The 19,344-nt window shown below is 35.4% G+C and overlaps 1 protein-coding gene across 6 annotated transcripts in view; it reads left to right on the top strand.

The window, feature by feature from the left end:
- The first annotated feature begins 2,818 nt into the window (after nt 1–2,818).
- Nucleotides 2,819–19,344, top strand: part of LOC129887392 (uncharacterized) — a 34,805-nt gene continuing 18,279 nt past the window's right edge. For all 6 annotated transcript variants that reach the window (XR_008764000.1, XM_055947433.1, XM_055953803.1 and 3 more), the window contains exons 1-6: nt 2,819–3,203; nt 5,554–5,622; nt 5,702–5,797; nt 6,766–6,813; nt 7,144–7,215; nt 14,043–14,101. Coding sequence is in view for 5 of the 6 variants with exons in the window: in XM_055947433.1 (XP_055803408.1) it covers nt 2,901–3,203; nt 5,554–5,622; nt 5,702–5,797; nt 6,766–6,813; nt 7,144–7,215; nt 14,043–14,101 (647 nt within the window). In the remaining variant the exon portion in view is untranslated. The remainder of the gene's footprint in view (nt 3,204–5,553; nt 5,623–5,701; nt 5,798–6,765; nt 6,814–7,143; nt 7,216–14,042; nt 14,102–19,344) is intronic.

The raw sequence follows: 19,344 nt of genomic DNA, 5'->3' as shown, positions 1-19,344 counted from the left end.
ACTTCAAGAGTTCAGATGGTAGAACAACCAACGTCTCAAGTTCCTTAACTTGTACCCGAGTACAAAAAACCTTTAAAATATAATTAAATAACCTCTTTAATTTCCGGCATCTCCACACCCTTATTCATAAATTCAATCACTTGTCATATTTCAGACTTATTATTCACTGTTACCACATTCATATAGTAGAATAGAGCAAATCAATTAGGCGAATTTCAAATTTATCATGTACTGCTACCACATTCACTTCAGGGAATGGAGCAAATTCAATGGGATGAATGTCATGACTTTTCATCAAAAAATATATTATTTTTACCTTAATCATCATTTTATCATCACTATGGTGCATTGAGACTCAAACTTAATGTCTTATCCATATAAGGCGTGTTAGACCATAGTTATATGAGACTCGAACCCAATACCTATCATCATGGTGAATCAAAATTCAAATTGATGTCTTACCCTTTTGGTGCGGTTTTGAATCTACCGTCTTACCATCAAATGTTTTTCGTTATGGTGCATTCAGACTTTAACCTGATGTCTTATCCTTTTGGTATGATGTGACTTGAATTAATCGTCTCACCCTTCAATCAATGGCATAGTAGGCCCAAATATATTAAGAATCAACCTCAAGCCTTTAAATATTATTATTATTTTATCATTATATAACTAAGTGAATTAATTTTCGTTAAGACACAAAATAAAAATTTTCTTGAATTTCACAAGTTCGACTCCCTCCATCAATTGCTGCATGAGTATATGCGTATCTAGTCTTGGGCAATGATATTTTCCTCATCGGTGATTCATCTGCAAGCTTGAATCAACTTATTGAATAAAGTAGAACTTAATATGTAAATAAAACATACATCTGTACTCTAGCATCTTAAAGTGACATATATATAGCACATGTCCAGATTTACTATAGGGTTAGCATCATATAATTTGTTGGTTTTCCTTGTTTTTTATTTTGTCGAATAAATTTGATCAACAACTATTTACTCCATCTCATCATCACCATCAAATAATTGGTATAAAACTCAATTTGAATAACGTGGTGAACAAAATTAAAATTAGAGACAATTTGTGTTGATAACGTGTTGTACTATTAATCTCACAATAATATAACTATAAAGAAAAGAAGATAAGACAAGTAGATGAAAGAGATCAAGTGTCACTTACAATTGTGAATAATACCTCTATTTATAGGTTGAGATATCATCCCAAAGGTCACCATATTAAATGCCCAAACTAGTAGATACATTAACATTTAAAAGATTCGTACATGAATTTGCTAGTTCATGAATAAACCGAATGGATAATTCACTATTCAATGTACTTATAACAATATTTATATAGTGTAACTTTTTAATAAAAAAATATGAAGAATTATAATAAAAATAAGGAGTAGTGAATATTGTGAATGTTATTATTCATAGTATTAAAAATGGGAAAAGACATAAAATCCCCCCTGAAGTTGTACCGAAAAGTCAATTACACACAAACTATTATGACGACCTATTACATACCTAAACTACCTAAAAGTGAAACTATTACACACCTGAAGGCATAACACCACTCTCATAGTATGTAGTGTATTATACTCGCTGCCACGTGACGCCACGTGTGTGCCTCGTCATTGCCACGTCAGAAATTATAATATTTTATATTTTTTTTCTTTTCTTTATTAATTAACTTTTCTTTTATTAACTATATTTTATACTAATTAACTCCTAATTAATTATTAACTATCCATCCGATTTTTTATATTTTTTTCTTTTCTTTTCTTTATTAATTAACTTTTTTTATTAACTATATTTTATACTAATTAGCTCCTAATTAATTATTAATCACCCATCCAATTTTTTATATTTCTTTTTTTTTGCTTTTCTTTATTAATTAACTTTTCTTTTATGAACTATATTTTATACTAATTAACTCCTAATTAATTATTAACTACCCATTCGATTTTTTTCTTTTTTTTCTTTTCTTTATTAATTAAATTTTCTTTTATTAAGTATATTTTATACTAATTAACTCCTAATTAATTATTAACCACCCATCCGACCCCTCCCCCCTCCCCAAACCCCAATCGTCTTCTCCATCAAAATGAAGAGAAGAATTCTTCTTCTTTTTAATGGGTTTTGAAAGAAAAAAAATCAAGATTCAAAATGGAGAGTAAATAGAGGTAGGTGTAAAGAAGAAGAGGGTAGGTAGCTGTGAAGAAAAAAGGACGTGGGGTGTGTGATTTTTTTTTTTATTTTTTTTTACTTTAATGGGTTTTGAAAGAAAAAAATCAAGATTCAAAATGGGAGTAAATGAAAGTGGGTGTGAAGAAGAAGAGTGTAGATGAGTGTGAAGAAGAAAGGATGTGGGGGGTGAGGTGATTTTACTTTTTATTTTTTTTTTACTTTATAGGATCTGATGCGCTGCTATTTATTTTTTCCACGTCAGTTGTAGGGCGTAATAGTTTCACTTTTAGATAGTTTAGATATATAATAGGTCGTCATGATAATTTAATGTGTAACTGACTTTTCGATACAACTTTACAGGAAAATTTATGCCTTTTTCCTATTAAAAATAATATTAATATACATGAATATGAAAAATGAGATATATTTTTTTTAAAGAAATATATTTGTCATATTACCTATTTTATTCCAAAATTACTATACAAAAGAAAAAAATAACTTATCTTAATATAATTATTAATATTAATCCTAAAATAAATTATTTTAAATTTACTAATCAAACAACAAATTGAGTGATACTATTTGGTTTTATTATTCACACCAAACCAAATTATATCAACACTATTTGATTTTATTAGAAGTCTTCACATCGGCTAGTCCGCACTCCGAAAAAATCGTGTTTGCTTTTCCCTCTTCCCAACTCCTTCAAGAATGAGAACCAAATCTGTAGTTGCAGCGGGTTTCTTCCTGCTGTTGATCCTTACGACGTCTCGTGGTTTCCAGTCCGACGAGCTTCTTGCCGACGACGAGGAGTTTGGTCTCGAAGGTGGAATCCGATCCCGAACCGATCCCAATAACGTCAACTCAGCAACACCTCAGTCGACCCGGAGGAGGTTGGTCCCCGATTCAGATTCAAAGATCCAGTTCCCTCTGGAACATGCCTTTGGTGATTCCGACTTCTCCCCTGCCGGCACCTTTACTGCTCGCCTCAAATCTTCTTCTCATGGTTCCCAGGTCTTTTCCCTTAATAATTGTTTATTAATTAATTACTTTCTGTTAAAACTTTCATATGATTGTCTCCCTAAAGGTAATCAGTAGTATCATTTCTTTTTGGTAACTGTCTCCTTAATTGTAATTATATGAAAGTTGTTGGGTGATATAAAGATTGCCGAAAACAGATTGGTAATATTAAGTAATTGTAATTTGTATTATTTCTTGTAACTGTCCCAATAACTATTTTTTATTATAGTTATTGGGTAATATGAAATTGCACAAAATAGATTGATATCAGCAAGTTGTGTGTTTCTTTTACGAGGCCATATTTTTGATTTGCAGCCTAATAAAAGAATAGCAATGTGGTACCTTATCTTGATAAAAAGTAAAAAGAAGTAATATGCAATTAACCTCTCCATTAAAATATAAATTTGTACAACACCCAACGGTGTGACGTAGTGGTCAATGAACTGGTTGAGAGGTTTCAGGTTCAAAATTCATCGGAGACAAAAAACACTAGGTGACTCTTACCATTTGTCCTAGATTTGGTGGACAGAGTTACCTGGTACCTATTGCTGGTGGGAGATGACAGGCATCCCGTGGAATTAGTTGAGATGCGCAAAAGCTGGCTCGGACATCATGGTCATAAAAAAAAATATAAATTTGTACACAATAATGACTTCAAGTGAAGTATGTTTGGATGACTTTGACCAGATGTCACTTGCAAGAGTTTTATTTGGACAGAGGGACTAGGGAAACTTAGCCTTTTGGTTGTCGAATAAGGTTGTTTAAATATTGATGGGAGGGCACAAGAGTCGCACCTGTTTGTACTCGTGGGATTTCACTGTGTATGTTGTTGTTGTATTCAACTTTGTTTTGTATTAATAAAATCACTCAATTTTGAGTTTTTCTTTTATAAAATCACTCAATCAAATTTATTAATAAAAAAAAATTTGACATGATAAAATAAATAATTTTTTTTTGTATTTACGAGAAATGTCTTAAAATAGCTAAAAGTCGTGAAAAAGTTAAAAACAATTAGCATAAATATTGAACTTTTTAGTAAATTTGTAAAGTAAGTTGGGATGGCAGATGGGTTAGGGATGTGAAGAGGTGCAGTTGAGGAGATTTAAACTAAAAAAAACCATAATTTAAAATGTGTGAAACTATCATGCATTACACGTTTTACACTGTAACATGATTGTTTCATAGTAAAATTTCACTTGGTTGCACAACTCATATTTTGTATTGCTAAGGCTAAGTATTATTTCTGTGACTCACATATATTTTGTACAAAAAAACAAAAAAACAAATGTACTTTAAGATTTTCAGAAAAGCTATAAAATGTTCACGACAATTTAGTGTACACACAAAAAATATGAATTTTATCGAATAATCATATGTAAGCTTGATGAGGCAGTTCATCACTGCGCAAAGCGCGGATAATTTACCTAATTCTAATAAGAAAAGAAAAATTGCATGAAGTTGTTACTCTATTGACTATTGAGGATGGTGGTTAACTAATATTTAGAAACTACTCCGGACTCCCTTTGCTCCAGATTAATTGCCCTTTTTATTTAAAGTTGTTCCATAGACATGTTACTTAAAACAGAAACCAATTCTCTACACTTTGTAATACTTTTTCACTATTTTATTAACAAGATGGTGCTTTGAGCCCCACTTTTATTCAAATTCTTCAAGGCGTTGAATTGTCTCTAGTTTTGTTGTACTGTCATTTTAACATAATAGAACTTCTCAAGTCTTATCTTAATAGTCATTCCATATAATTGGACTCATAAATTTTGTTGGAGAGAGAATACAATAGCTAAGGTGAGTGTGTGTCTATAAGAGAGTATGTCTTCAGTGTTGGTTTCTGTTTTATTACAAATCATTGCTTCGTTGCTTAAAGCAATGAAGCGAGGAATTATTGCTTCATGGGTGGTATTGCAATGAAAATTGGTTGCCTCTATGAACATCAGCTCTAAGGAGTAGGTGATATCCGCAATATTGTATATTGGATGTTGAAATTTATTGTTTTAATTGCAATTTAATGTTTTTGTACTAAAGTCATAGTTGCTTGACATTATTCTTATTACCCTTAATTGTGCACTTCACTTCAAAGAGGCGCGAACTTTTCTTCTTGCTTTTCACTTCAGCTCACATGTCCCCACCATCGATCTCTAAATTTCCATTTTCCGCAATTTTGGTTGTCAAGTCGAGATATGAGTGTATAGTGTCACTTGTTTTTTGCTTTAAAAACACTTGGTTACTGTCACCAATAGATTTTTGGCAATTACTTGAGTATGTCTTCGATGAAGTTTGACTTTTCATCATCCGGCCAGTAATAGATCTTTGACACTTTCTGTCACAGATGCAAACGCTGACAAAGCTTCGCTTCTCCAGAAATGCTTTTACTGGAACAGAGAAGGAGGGTTTCAAAGTAATTGAATTTTCCATTCTTACAATCATAATGCCTTTTTTGTATTTGTGACTTGTCATTGTGAGTTTATTTGATGCAGAAACTCTTGAAAGGTGATGACTTTTACAGAATAAGAGTACCATCCAACATATTGAACCTTCCTGGCAGAGAATACGTTGTTTCCTCAGTGAAAGCAGTAAGTTTGAACTATTAGCATTTTGTGATGTGTATTGTCTATACATTTGGAAATTCAAAAGGAAGGAGTAGTTTGAAATGAAATGAATACTTTGCTTTTGTGTGATCTGATGCATGCCCATGCCTTTATGCCTTATGACATTGAATCTTTTTGATTGGTACTTATGTTTCCCTATGACAATGAAATCTTAGGGTTAAAAAGTTGAGTATTGTGGTAAATGACAGAGCAATTGTCTAGCAAGGGCATTTTATGTGGACACCTTCTTTCAGGGAAGAAACTTTCATGTGATTTAATACAACTTTCTAGAGATGTTTTCTTTTACCTAGCAAGGGCGTTTTAGCCAGTAAACTTTCTTTGTCAGAAAAGAAGAAGTTTCATATGTCCAACTTTAATGCTGCAATTTCTCAAAGAGTTTTAATAGAAATATTGGAACTTAATCTTCTTCCTGGTGCTACTGCATTTGCGTATGTGCAGTTAAAGCTCTCTTGTTTGGGTTGTTCTTCTGAAAGGTTATATTTCCCTAGGAAGATTTATGTAATTGTGGATAATTACTTTAAAAAAAATTGACAAATCCAGGGTACAAAATAAAGATCAATATGAAGAGACTGGGGACTAGAGGCTGAGGCGGCGGAGCAGCCAGACAGCCGTAGACTTCTATAGAATAAAATTATTCATTGAGTAGGCAAGGGACTTCTTGACAACTTTTTCTCAAAAGTGTTCACATCTAGGAAAACAGTGGAATAAAATTTGGGAAGGGGGATAAACTAGATCATTCATATTATGGCTCTATGCACCAGTTTCTGTTTTTGAGGAGGGTAAACATCTAACTTGGGTGCTCTCCCTTGTCACAACTCACACGTGTTGAATTTACTTTGTGATTTGACATATCATTCTGGTATTTTCTTGGAATACTGCAAGCTTCAAATGACATGCTTATTATCTAATTGCTATTACTATGTTTGCCTCAGCGGTGTCTTCCTCGGGATGGTTTGGAGGAGCACTTTGTCATACATATGGTAATATTCAACCCAATACTCATTACCTGAGTGGACTATGTTGGTTCCGATATAATATGTTTTTTCCATTTCCCTTTTCCTTTCTTTCTTTTTTTGTTGTTGGATGGAGCTGGTTAAGAATATGATTTTGTCTTGGATAGCAGCATTTGTTAAGGCAGAAAGGAGGTTTACCTTGTCTAGTTTAAGTATTGTCTCTTGAATTTCAGTAAAGACATGTGAGGTCGGAGTTTTCGTTACTATGCAAATTAAGTTGATACAGTGTACTCTTTGTTGTGCAAATCTTTCATTTTTATCCTTATCAGGAATTTGACTTTAATGTGTTCATTGCAGGTCGGTGTGAATATTTTGGCTGTTAATTATGGTTCCCCTGGTGCATGCCAGCACCCTCGTCAATTGAAGTTTGTAAGTATGATCCATAAGTCTTATACCCCTATCCACCTTCCAACCTGCCCATTCTTTCAACCGAACTTATATGAAGCATATCACATATGAGTAATCTGTAGTACCCGAATTTGAGCTTGAAATTTTGATAGGGCAATAGATTGATTGTACTCTATTTGAAAGTTGTAAGCTGTCTGAATGGTAACTTAAATTTAAGTACAACGTCTGGACAGTCATTCCTACTCCAATTTAAGTGTTCTCCTCTGATAGCATTTATTAGTATCTAAGAACTGCTACCAAAAGCTATTTGGTAATTTCCTTTTGGAAGATAACATAATATTTTTGGATTTCCTATGGAAATAGAGCTTCGTTTTTCAACAAACCTCTATATTTGCTTCACTTTGATTTTTGGGTTTAGACCTAATGATTGAGGCAAAACGATTTTCACACAACTTTCTTTTAAATACTTTTTACAAGTGAAGTGTTCTATTGTGAAAAAATATACCATCCCATAAGGAGGTATGTAATAGAGAAACCAGACAGTTTGCAATAATCTAGAAACCCCTGAGGGCTACTGGTGCATGGTTCAAAATTCGGCTGATAATGAGCCCTACAATATCTTGTATGCAGTTGTGCACCAAAATATACAAAAAAGAAGTAAAATCTATGGATTGTGGAAGTTTCTTTCCCCACATCAATTCTTATTTTCTCTGTAGTTTGAACGTTCTACCTTTGTCCATGTACATCACCTCCCTTGCTAGAACTAATGCCTCTCAAAGGAACCTCTGTCCTAGACTTTCTTACCTTGCTCCCCTGATACTCTTCTTCCCCTGACCCTATCTTCTAATTCTCTAGAATGTTCCATGGCTGCCTTAAGTGACAAGTCATTCATCTTGAATGCTATCTTGTCATATAATGGGTCCACTAATCCGAAAATAAATCTCAACACTTTTGGCACTCTCATTTTGTACCAGGTGGTTGCATAGCATGCCAATCTATTTAACTTTACGGCCTCATTGTTCTTATTAAAATTAAGACATCTAAATTTGAATGCATATTTGAAAATTAAGATGTGCATTGAGATTTAGATGTCTGAATCTGAATACACATTTGAATATTAATATGTGCTAAGATTTGTACTTAATAATTAAGATTTTTTTTTGGGAAAAGAGCCTGATACACTCTTCAACTTTGCTATTTAGAGCTGATATATCCCTTGTTATGTAAGTGACTCATATATACTCCTATTGTTACACAAATGGTTCATATATACCCTTCTTCTCTAATGGAAATGACAAAAATTAATTTTAAATTAATTTGTTTAAAAAGAATAATCCATATGGGGGTATATTTGATCCCTCTCGCATGTATTTTTTTGACTTTTGTGTTTCAACGACTAATTTGAACTTTACATTTTGATGGTCAAATTTATTTATGTTTTACTAATTTTCTTGTAAAATTTATTATAGATGCCCCAAATATCTTTTACAGGTACAAAAACTATATTACAATATAGCTGCAAAAAATAGTTTTAAATTACAATATAGCTACAAAAAAATTAGTTTTAAATCTTTTTCTTATTGTTTTCTCTTTTTCATCCATACTTCTTTCTTTTTACTACTCTTATTTTTACACCAAAGAATGAAATAAAAAAATGAAATAAGAATAAGAAACTCAAATAATGATAATCAAAGAAGTCAAAATAATTTATGTGTGAAAAAGATTAAGGGGATGTTTGGATAAGCTTTTTTTAAGTGACTTAATAGCCAAAAGCCAAAAGTAGATAGCTATCTTGACTTTTGGCTTTTTTTTTTGGTTACTTTTTAAGCCTAAAGTAAAGTGCTTAAAAACATTTTCTGTCTTTGTCAAACACCTCTAAAAATTAGAAAGTGCTTAAAAGCCAAAAACACCCAAAAATAAGCCTATCCAAACACCCTCTAAATATGCCCCTGAACTTTGCTAGAAGGATCATATATACCCTTACATAGATTTTTTTTTAAAATTAAAAATTAATTTTTTCACTTCTGCTAGATAAAGGGTATATGTGAGCCATTTTTGTAACGGTAGGGGTATATGCGAATCACTTTTGTAACGGTAAGGGTATATAGATGAGCCACTTTTGTAACGAGGGGTATATCAACTCTAAATGACAAAGTTGAGGGGTATATCAGACCCTTTTCCCTTGTATTTTTTTTTCAACACCTGAATGTGTAAAATTTGTCTTCCGTTAGCAAATAATAAATATTAAGTTTGATAAAGTACAAATTTAATCTAATATTTTAAAATAATTATATGACGATTGGTGGTGGTGGTGGCGGCTGCTAGCAGTGGTGGTTGTGAGTGTAGATTGAGGATGGTGTTGTGGGTAGTAACTAGTGATTATGGTGGTTGGTAGTAGAAGTTGATGGTGGTAGACTATTCCAAATTTCCTTAGACTTTGATTTTGCTCCTAAAGGCATACCCAAGTACACCGTTGGTAGACTACCAATCTCTCCACCCAGAATTGCATTCAGGGATTCCATGGTTGTGATCTCATTGATAGGATATGGAAAGCTCTTTCTGCAGTTGATGTGCAGTCCAGACATCTCTTCAAATAGAATCAATATTACCCTCAGAATTTTGATTTGTTCTTCATCTACATCACAAAAAATGAGGGTATCATCTGCATGCTGCAACTAAGTCACCTCCAGGGTTATCCCTTCCTTCTCTGGCCACATTGAAGCCTCTTAACCATCCATTCATATTTGCTGTTTTGACCATGCTGTTGAGACCTTCCATTGCTAATAAGAATAAGAATGGTGACAAAGGGTCATCTTGTCTTAAGCCCTTCTGTTGCCTGAAGTACCCTGTTGGGGATCCATTGACAATAATTGAAAAACTCACAGTTGATATACAAAATTTTACCCAAGTGTATCCACTTCTGTCCAAACCCATCCTACTTAGCACACTCAATAGATACACCCAATTGACATGGTCGTATTCTCTATATTAAGTTTGCAAAGAATTTCTGGCTTTTGTCTAGACCCCACTGCTTCATTAGCTACCAAAACTGCATCCATGATTTGCCTTCCTTTAATAAAGGCCATTTGTTGTGAATCCACCAGTTTTGCCATCGCTCTTTTTAAGCCTCTCTGTGAGTACTTTTGAGAATATTTTGTATATGCTACCTATCAAACTGATTGGCCTGAAATCCTTCAGCAGTTCAGCTCTTTGGCACCTTTCTTCTTTGGAATGAGTGCTATAAAGGTAGCATTGAAGATCCTTTCTAACATGTCCTGCTCATGAAAATTATGGAAAGCATTCATGATGTCATGTTTCACTACTTCCCAGCATTTGATAAAAAATCCCATGGTGAAGCCATCAGGCACTGGTGCCTTGTCTGTAGCACGCATCTTTAGACATCTAAACACCTTTTCTTCCTCGAACCTTCCTTGCATACTCTCCTTTTCCTCCGTTGTTAGAACTGGACAGTTTGGAAAATGGTAGGCAGGTCTCTAGTGAATTGTTTCAGTGTGTAGGCTTTGATAGAATTCTACCATCTCCCTTTCAATTCTAGCACTCTCTTGGATTATTTCTCCTTGAAAACAAAGTTGGTCTATATTGTTGTACCTTTTGTGAGCATTGACAACCTTGTGAAAAAAAATAGTATTTCTGTTTCCTTCCTTCAACCATAGTGTGCCTCCAAGCAATTTCTTCTTTCTTAATCAGATCTTCATACTCGAGCAACAATTTAACTTTGTTGTAAGCATTCTTATCCCTGATATTGTCTCTAGAGCAACCAATTTTCCTAGAAAATTCTTCCTCTGCGACCCAAGGTTCCCCTGCTCACTCTTACTCCATTCTTTGAACTTGTTCTTTAAGGCTTTCATCTTACAGGCCATAATGTAATCAGGTCTTCCTTCATAGCTGAAGCTATTCCACCAACCTCTGACTCTGTCTGTAAAGCCCTCAGTACCCAACCACCAATTTTCAAATTTAAAGTAACTTTTCTTTCTTTCCCAAGACCCCCCTTGTAGAGCAATAGGAGTGTGATCGGAGGTAATCCTCTGCAAGGGAATCTGTTTCAAATTATTGAAACTATCATCCCAATCTGTCGAGATTAACATCCTATCAATTCTTGAAGCAGCTTCATGTAAGTCCCCTTTGAACCATGTGTAGTTTGCATCTTCTAGTTGCAAGTCTATGAGATTCATATCTTCAATAAAGTCTGAGAACTCCTCCATCCCTTTTGTTCTTCTAGTGCAATTTCTTTTTTCAGATATGTATCTGCATACATAAAAATCCCCACAGAATGCTCCTGGCCCTTCCATTAGTCCCCTAACCGACCCTATTTCCTCCCATACTAATCTCATTTCAATATAGCAATTCGGAGAATAAACTCCGGTAACATGACAACATAAATTCTGGAGTTGAGCTTCAAACTTGCAAGTAAGAGTGTGTGATCCTATTTCTAGAATCTCTCCCTTCCATACCACAACATCAATATTTCCCCTATTTTCCCACTAGCCTCCAAACAAGCAAAATTAACCCATCTGCCTCCCCACAATTGTCTAACTATTTCAGTTAAGCTCCCCTGCAATTTTGTTTCTTGAATGCATATTATGTATGCATTCCAGCTAGTCAACATACTCTTGACTAATCTTCTTTTGTCCCTGCAATTTAATCCCCTCACATTCCATGAACCTAGTTTAATCTGCATCATACAGATTGTAAACTCTTCCTCCCCTTTTTCCTTTCCCCTCCGCTTTTGAATTTCACATCAAAAGCTACTAAGCTCTTTAATCCTTGTGCCCCTTTGACTCTTGTTTTTCTGCACATTGCATCCGACTCCATTCTTCTAGCAATTCTACAACTTTCGACCTGTAATAGTAGTTCCTGGAAATCTGCCCCCAGCAATTTGCCTAATTTCAACATCTTCTGTTGCATCCACAGTGAGGTCTCCTTCTCTCTCTCTTTAATCAACAACTGAGGTTGAACACTCAGTTAGTTCTGCATCTTCAATATCCCACTTTACCTCTGTTTCCGTTGTGGTGTGCATCACGATCTTATTCCTGTCACCTTGTTCTCGAGATACCTTCTCCCTCAAATTCCCCTGATTTTCTGATTCTACCAAAACCATGTTAGAATCTTCTTCCCTGACCTCCTTTCTGACGACTTTGACACTGTTGAGAGGGGCCTCCATGTCTGCTGAACTTTGCATGGTTGCTTGGTCAAAGTTATGTTGAAAGGAGTCGTTAATGGCCTCAATTAATACTTCTGTTTGACAAACACTCGTCTGAAGTGTTATGTCATTACATATTACTTAAGGCTGCAAGATCAGACCCATCTTTGAAGTTAAAAGAAGAAGTTTCCTTGGGCTTTTGGGTCTGGCCCAATAAATTTAAATCACTTAAGTTCAGCATGTGCTCCTCACATGCTTCAATGGGGCCACTGGATCCAGCTGTATGGAATGTGACCCCCACATGGTCTCTGCCAGTCAAATCCCTAAATAAGTGGGATTTCTGGACAGCCAGACTTTCACCACAGACCATTCCCCTCTTTTTCTTTTGGGTAAACTCATGGACTGGATAATTACTAGTGTCCTCTTTTTCGGCAACTCCGCTGTCCAACTCCGGCAGAAATTCAAATCTAGGTTTTTTTCAGACCCAAATCGAGATGACGAAGGTTATGCCATTGTGAACTATGGAAACTTCATTTGGCACACTTCTCCCATCGTTAGCCACTAGAATTCTTGCCCACTTCAAATGGTTCCTGATTTCTGTCTCCTCTTCTGTGTCTACCCAACCCCCACAGATTTGGCCAATTTCATAGAAGACCTTGTGAGATCAAAGATGTAGTGGAACCCCGATTGCTCTAATGCATTTCACTTTCTGATAATGGAACTCGATGTACATCCTACCGTCGTGACCACCTTTACAAGGTTGAATTTCATATTCCTCCAGCTCCATTGACCTTTCAAAACTTGTTCCGCCTTGTGTTTGTTGGGAAATTCGAACAGAACATTTTCATCGTACATCTCGTATATATTGACCCCAAAGGTGTTTTTCCAGGCTAGGTTTGACCACCTCCTTATATCTGCTAGTGTAGTTTTCTTTTGCAATCCAGTTCTATACTACCAGCCATTCATCTAGTCAGTAGTCCTTCTCCTCGAGGGTCCGAAATTTCATCTATTTCTATTCTACCCTTCTTGCTTCTCACCTCTGCTTTGCAAATGGTCTTAGAAGTTCATTTACTTTCCTGTACGGCTTTAGCATAGGGGTAGTTGAATTCTGTCAATCTTGGAGGGACTGCAATCTCCTGCCTTTTGGGGGCATTAATGAAGTTTTCTATCTTAAATGCAATGTCACACCAACCTGCATTCAAGGCAATTTCCGGTATAATCAAGACTGACCTTCCTCTATTTATTGACAGGATGAATAAAGTTTCCCCGAGTTGTAGGGCTGCTACACAATTTCCAATTACAACAATCACTAATGTAACTTTAGAACAAGTAACATTAACGTCAGGCTTAATACATACAAACCTCCTCCAACTTGCACATATATCTCTTCTACACATGTTCTTTTGCGGGTAATCTTGTAGACCTCATATATCAATATTCTTTTGAAATGGTCATATATGTTTGTAGCTAGTACTTCACGATTTCACCATGTGGCAGGTGTATTTTTCCTAACAATTCAAGAGCATGAACCCCTTAAAAACCTGTATTTGAAGCCTATGTTCTTTTTCTTTTTCTTTTTTCTCTTTGTTTCCCTTCTCAGATTTTTATGGTGCTGGAGAGGAATGGAATTTCATGTAATAAGATGCTAATCCTATGACTGATATTAAGTTTGGTGCTTCTATTTCAGCCTGCAAAATGGTCCTTTAACTCGCATACAGTCCTAAAACCTACTGAGCAGGCACCCAGGCAAGTCACTGTAATTTTTTATTTTTCTTTTTTCTTCGACTTTGTATACTTCTTTTGCATAAAGCAAGTAAACAGAGTTAACAAATTAACTTACGTAAATATATTATATCATGATGCTATGCATTGTTATCAGGGAGTTCATATAAGCTAGTAATCTCCTTTAGAGAAGCCTCAAGTACCTGGCACACTGCGTGTCACCCTGAACTTGTACTATCATAAGAGTGTATTTTTTTTCATAAATGATCTACTGGTTGTGTTAATTTTACACCATTTGTCTTGAAAGCTTGTTATTTCTCTTCTAGAAAGGCAGCCTTATTAAACCTCCAAGGAGATTTCATAGGAACATTATAATTTAAACATTATCATCTGAAAAATATTTCCAACGATTAGTATCTTTCTTATAGTTTCCAAATACTTGGATTTTATATTGAAAAAATAAATGTATTTGGGTCACTTTATAGATTGATTTGACTATTGAAAAGCCAAATCTGTCAATTTAGTCAAGTGGGGTGTCACGCCCCAAACCTAGAGAGGCGAGACCGGCACTCAATGCCACACCTGATCGAGCGAACCAACTTGTAACTCTCATAATCGACAAATAAGGAATAATAGAAGAATAGAGATGGTCATCCTAGCCATGAAGTCATCGACAATATATATATATATATATATACCACACTAGACCACTGAAATCAACTGACAAAACAAGTGTCACCTATCTACAAAAGCTTCTAAGAGTCTGACAACCGTGCTATGGTTGGGACAGGGCCCGACCTACCCATAAACTTGGATATTCATATGACTTCAAAATACTAGACTCGGCTACTCTAGGAAGAGATGTAGCTCACCAATTCACAGCTCGTAGTCTCAATCAGTCTGTGGTTTGGTCAACTTGTGAAATGAAGCACAACGTCCTCAACAAGTAGGCGTTAGTACGAAAAATTGTATCGAGTATGTAAGGCAAATAGCATATTTATGAACGTTCAACTATGTCCCATTTTTCAAGACATAGGCGGTCGATTGCAAAACAATACCCAACTTTAGAGGTCGGGGTTGAACCATAAGAATTGGGAGATGGGATCACTCTCAGTTGATTTCTCAATTCAAAATGAACTAGCAAATTGAATTCTCAACACCATATATATAAAAAATGGGGGGTTGTAAGGACTATTAAAAGGAGTCAATATTGAGTATCAAAAAGAGGGAATCAACAAAAATAAGATCTACCAAGGTTGGAAAACACTAGGGGTGTGTGCATTGCGATGGGGTTTCAACTCAATAGGCAAAGATTGATCACTACCAAATTGATTGATACATGGATAGTGTTTGGTTTGGCTACATTCTACATTCTACATTCTCTCGAACTATCATAGGTATGTCCCTTGAATTCTATCAAACATCAAGATCCTTTTCAATAAAACACCAAACATTGCTTGAGTAGATAGACTATCTATAGCTCATATCATTAAATGTAAAATAATTCGAATTATCCCATCTCTGGCTCAAACCCATAGAATAATTTCACCAAGTCCTCACTATTGTGTCTTACCCAACTCTATTTTGCTTTCAAAAGCTAAAATAGTTTTAGAGAGGTCAATCAATGTTTGCAACCACTGATTTTAGATTAAACCATCAAGACAACAATAGATCCATCCCATACAATCAATTTTAGAAATGATCAATCAATACCCATTGGGGGTTTACACCCACATCTTGCATACACACCTTTTTTTAAGGATTTAGCTGCTCATAATAGAAGAAATAGAGACAATACCCATAAAAGAAATCTCTATTTCAAGCTAATTTGATTATCAAAATCTAAAATCACAACTTTGAAAGATGCAAATCTGAGGTTTCGTCCTCTACAAGCAAACGGTAGTTCTTAACTCTATTCTAAAAAGTATGTATTTAAAATTCTCTTCCTAACTACCCCCAATTGGGAAAAGCATAAAGGTACATAATTACACAAATCCTAATTCAGTCCTTGGAACCTTCCAAAGAAAGCACTTGACCCTCAAGTATGTTTTTGCCCTTCAGCTTTTGTCGTCGATCCAGGTATGTGTAGTGCCAGTTGCATCGTTGCTTCATCCTCATGTTCTCTCGAGAGCATTTGTGTTGGGATCGGCGGGACATTGATTGAACATTGTACCACGCCAATGAAACGCTAGTACTGAGGCAACTTTGCTCCAGTCAAGCCGGCGAAATGCCTGTTGGTTTTTGCAGGACATCGGTTGCTTCGCCGGTGTGCTTCAGCGATTTTTAGCTTCAAATTCTCAAACTTAGATTTCTCCAAAGAATGCCTGCATACAAGAGAACTATGACCTAATACCCCTTCAATTAGCATCAAAACACAACAATAATTCATGAATTTGAGTCTAATGAGTTGGCAAATACCAACTCATCAAACCCCCAAACTTGAACTATTGCTTGTTCTCAAGGAAAGCACTCACTAATCATAGAACTTAAGCTCAGCTACACCTAAGATAGGATTTGCATAATCAAACTAGACTCTATATACAAACACAACTCACAATTGATTGCACTACCATTCACTAGGTAAAGGTTTTCTTTCTTTCCAACAAGATACTTTTGTAGCACAAAACTAGGATCAATTTTCATTAAAGCACAATTTCAAAGCATCTCAAGTCAATGGCATCCACCTTCAAGGTTTGCCTAAAGATTCACACAAATTTTTCAAGGTTTGCCTAAAGATTCACACAAATTTATCTCATTCATGCAACTCAATTGAAATCAAGACATCTCTATTCACATTAAGGATGCAATGCCACTCATACAAGAGAATTCCACACACAATAAAGAATGTCAATTCAAGGAATTATAGATCATGCCAAAAAAGCTCACTCTCACAAACGAAGTCGAGTATACACACATTAAACCATAGGCTTGCCCTATATGTAGATTGCCACTAATGTAGATCGACAAGGCTCAAAATCCCCAAGGACTTGCGGGTTTAACTTAGGCTTGGGCAAAAGGAATGGTATCATTTGGTCAAGTGACTAAGATGCCTCCCTAATGCTTTTACTAATCGAGTATCCCACTCACATTTTCGATTCGCTTCCACCTTGTTTCTCCCATTTTAGTTTTCCCATTTCAAACACCCATTCTTCTTTTCACCGAAGGCATGTGCACACATTTGAGCTAGCACCAACATTTTTGTCTTCCTTCACATTCTTTCATTCATGAAACAAGCAAATCAATTGTAAATGCTTTGATATAGTGAAACAAGAAAGATAATGAGAAATTGCATTAATAACAACAGATGTAGTACAAAGGCTACATCAATTACATGTTACATCCAAAACATAATATGAAATTTTTGATGTTAATCAAATTATATGTGTTTACAAACTTGTAAAAGCTACAATTACAAACTTATTTTTAAGTTTTGAGAAAAGAGTAAAGATTAATGCGGTGTGAAATAGTACTGTAAAATGGGTAAACTGTGTAGAGTAGTGATATAGACATATAGTGTCTAGTGAGGTTAATTATTAATATTTATGAAGGGTAAAGTAGTAAATTAATACTTTTTTAATGGGTTATAGGTTTACCCATAAACCAATACTAAAAACCGAAATCGAACCGTTAACCCGATAATTTGTTTTTATAAAATCATTAAAAATATGTTAACCCAATAACCCACTAGCAATAACCCAATAATATTTTTTCGGTTCGGTTTTTGCACACTCCTAATCACAGCCCACAAAATCACAAGCTAGTTTCAAAATCAATTGAACCAAATAACTTTTGACAAACTGCAATGGCAAAAAGTTCCACTCCCGCTTGTAAATCACAATGCCAAACAATGAATTTTAAAGCCATGACACAAGATTACTTCAAATTTCCTTTTTCCCTTTTGAAATCATTTTTAAACCTTTATTTGCCAAAAAATTTTTGCTGGTCCCTCTTGCAAGAGATGTGACACAAGACTCAAATTAAAACTAAAACTTGGCATTTTTCCTTTAAGAAAATTGCCTCTCAATCTATCATAGAGAAACACCAACCCGGTTCGACACAAAAGGCCTCAAAAGAAATATAAAAGATAAGAAAAATTTTGCTTCTTGAGAAAAAATCGTGGAATAAAGAAAACCCTCGGAGTTAATTCAACTAACTACTATTCACAAAGACGATATTTGAATCACACGCTCATAAATTCATTGAGAGAACAAGGCCTATTGGTGGCACTAAGCGCTGTTTCCAAGAATGGGTAGTAGAACAATAAAGAAATGTAGAATTGACCCGGGTAACCTTAATTATCATCCATAAGATGCCTCACAAAACATAGTTCATCAACCATAGGAAAGGATTCTTAAACCAGTTATCATACATTCAAAACATAATAAAACTTATCCGTCAATTATGGCATTAAAATCACAACACAAATAATCACTAATCACCCCTAACCAAAAGTTAGCATTGTCCCTAATACCTTCATAAGAAGGTAATAATGGGGAAATCACCCCTAGATCACTCCTCCAGTCCTCATTATTATCATGATCTGCATCATCCTCATCATCTGTGTCATCATCGCGCTGCTCGAATGTGTGCTAGACTCCCCACTTCCTTGTGACTAAGCTGTCCTCAAAGATGCCTCCATAGCACGCTGTACCTCCACTACTTCCTCATCAGCTACTCCTTAGGAGATTCCCATGCTTTGCATCAGCGCATCTATTGGTCCAAGGGTGTCCAACATAGCCATATCACTTTCATCTAAAGGAGCTTTCCCTTTCACGTCATTCATATCAGTCTTCAGAATATTAATAACACTTTCTACCATCAACCCTTTTGCATAGATTGTCTACACTACTAACCAAACTCCTCATCGCTCTTTTCAGCAGTGGCCACAAGCATGGCAGGTAAAGACTGTGCAAGCTTTTTTAGTTTGCGGTCATTGGAGTAGGTTACTTCCATTAATGTGCGGTAGGCACTTTGATCGGGTGGCAGTTGTGATGATGATCTTCTCGGAATAGATTCCTCTCTCATCGAGGCATGTCACGACTCGTCGGGAGTTGGTGCATCCGAAGTATCAAGAATGGAAGAATGATCACCCAAGACTTGCAATTTACGTTTTTTGATCTTTTGTGCTTCGTTATTTCTTTTATGATCCATATCAATCACCCTAAAAGCGGGTGAAGCAACATCAAAAGGAAAATACCTCACATGTGCGCGAGCACATAATTTGCTGATTAGGACCATGAAGGGCATATAGAGAGCCTTTTGCCGTG

This window comes from Solanum dulcamara, chromosome 1 (assembly GCF_947179165.1).
Source record: "Solanum dulcamara chromosome 1, daSolDulc1.2, whole genome shotgun sequence".
Lineage (NCBI taxonomy): Eukaryota > Viridiplantae > Streptophyta > Magnoliopsida > Solanales > Solanaceae > Solanum > Solanum dulcamara.
Note: the sequence above shows the minus strand (reverse complement) of the source record. Positions and strands in the feature narration are given on the sequence as shown.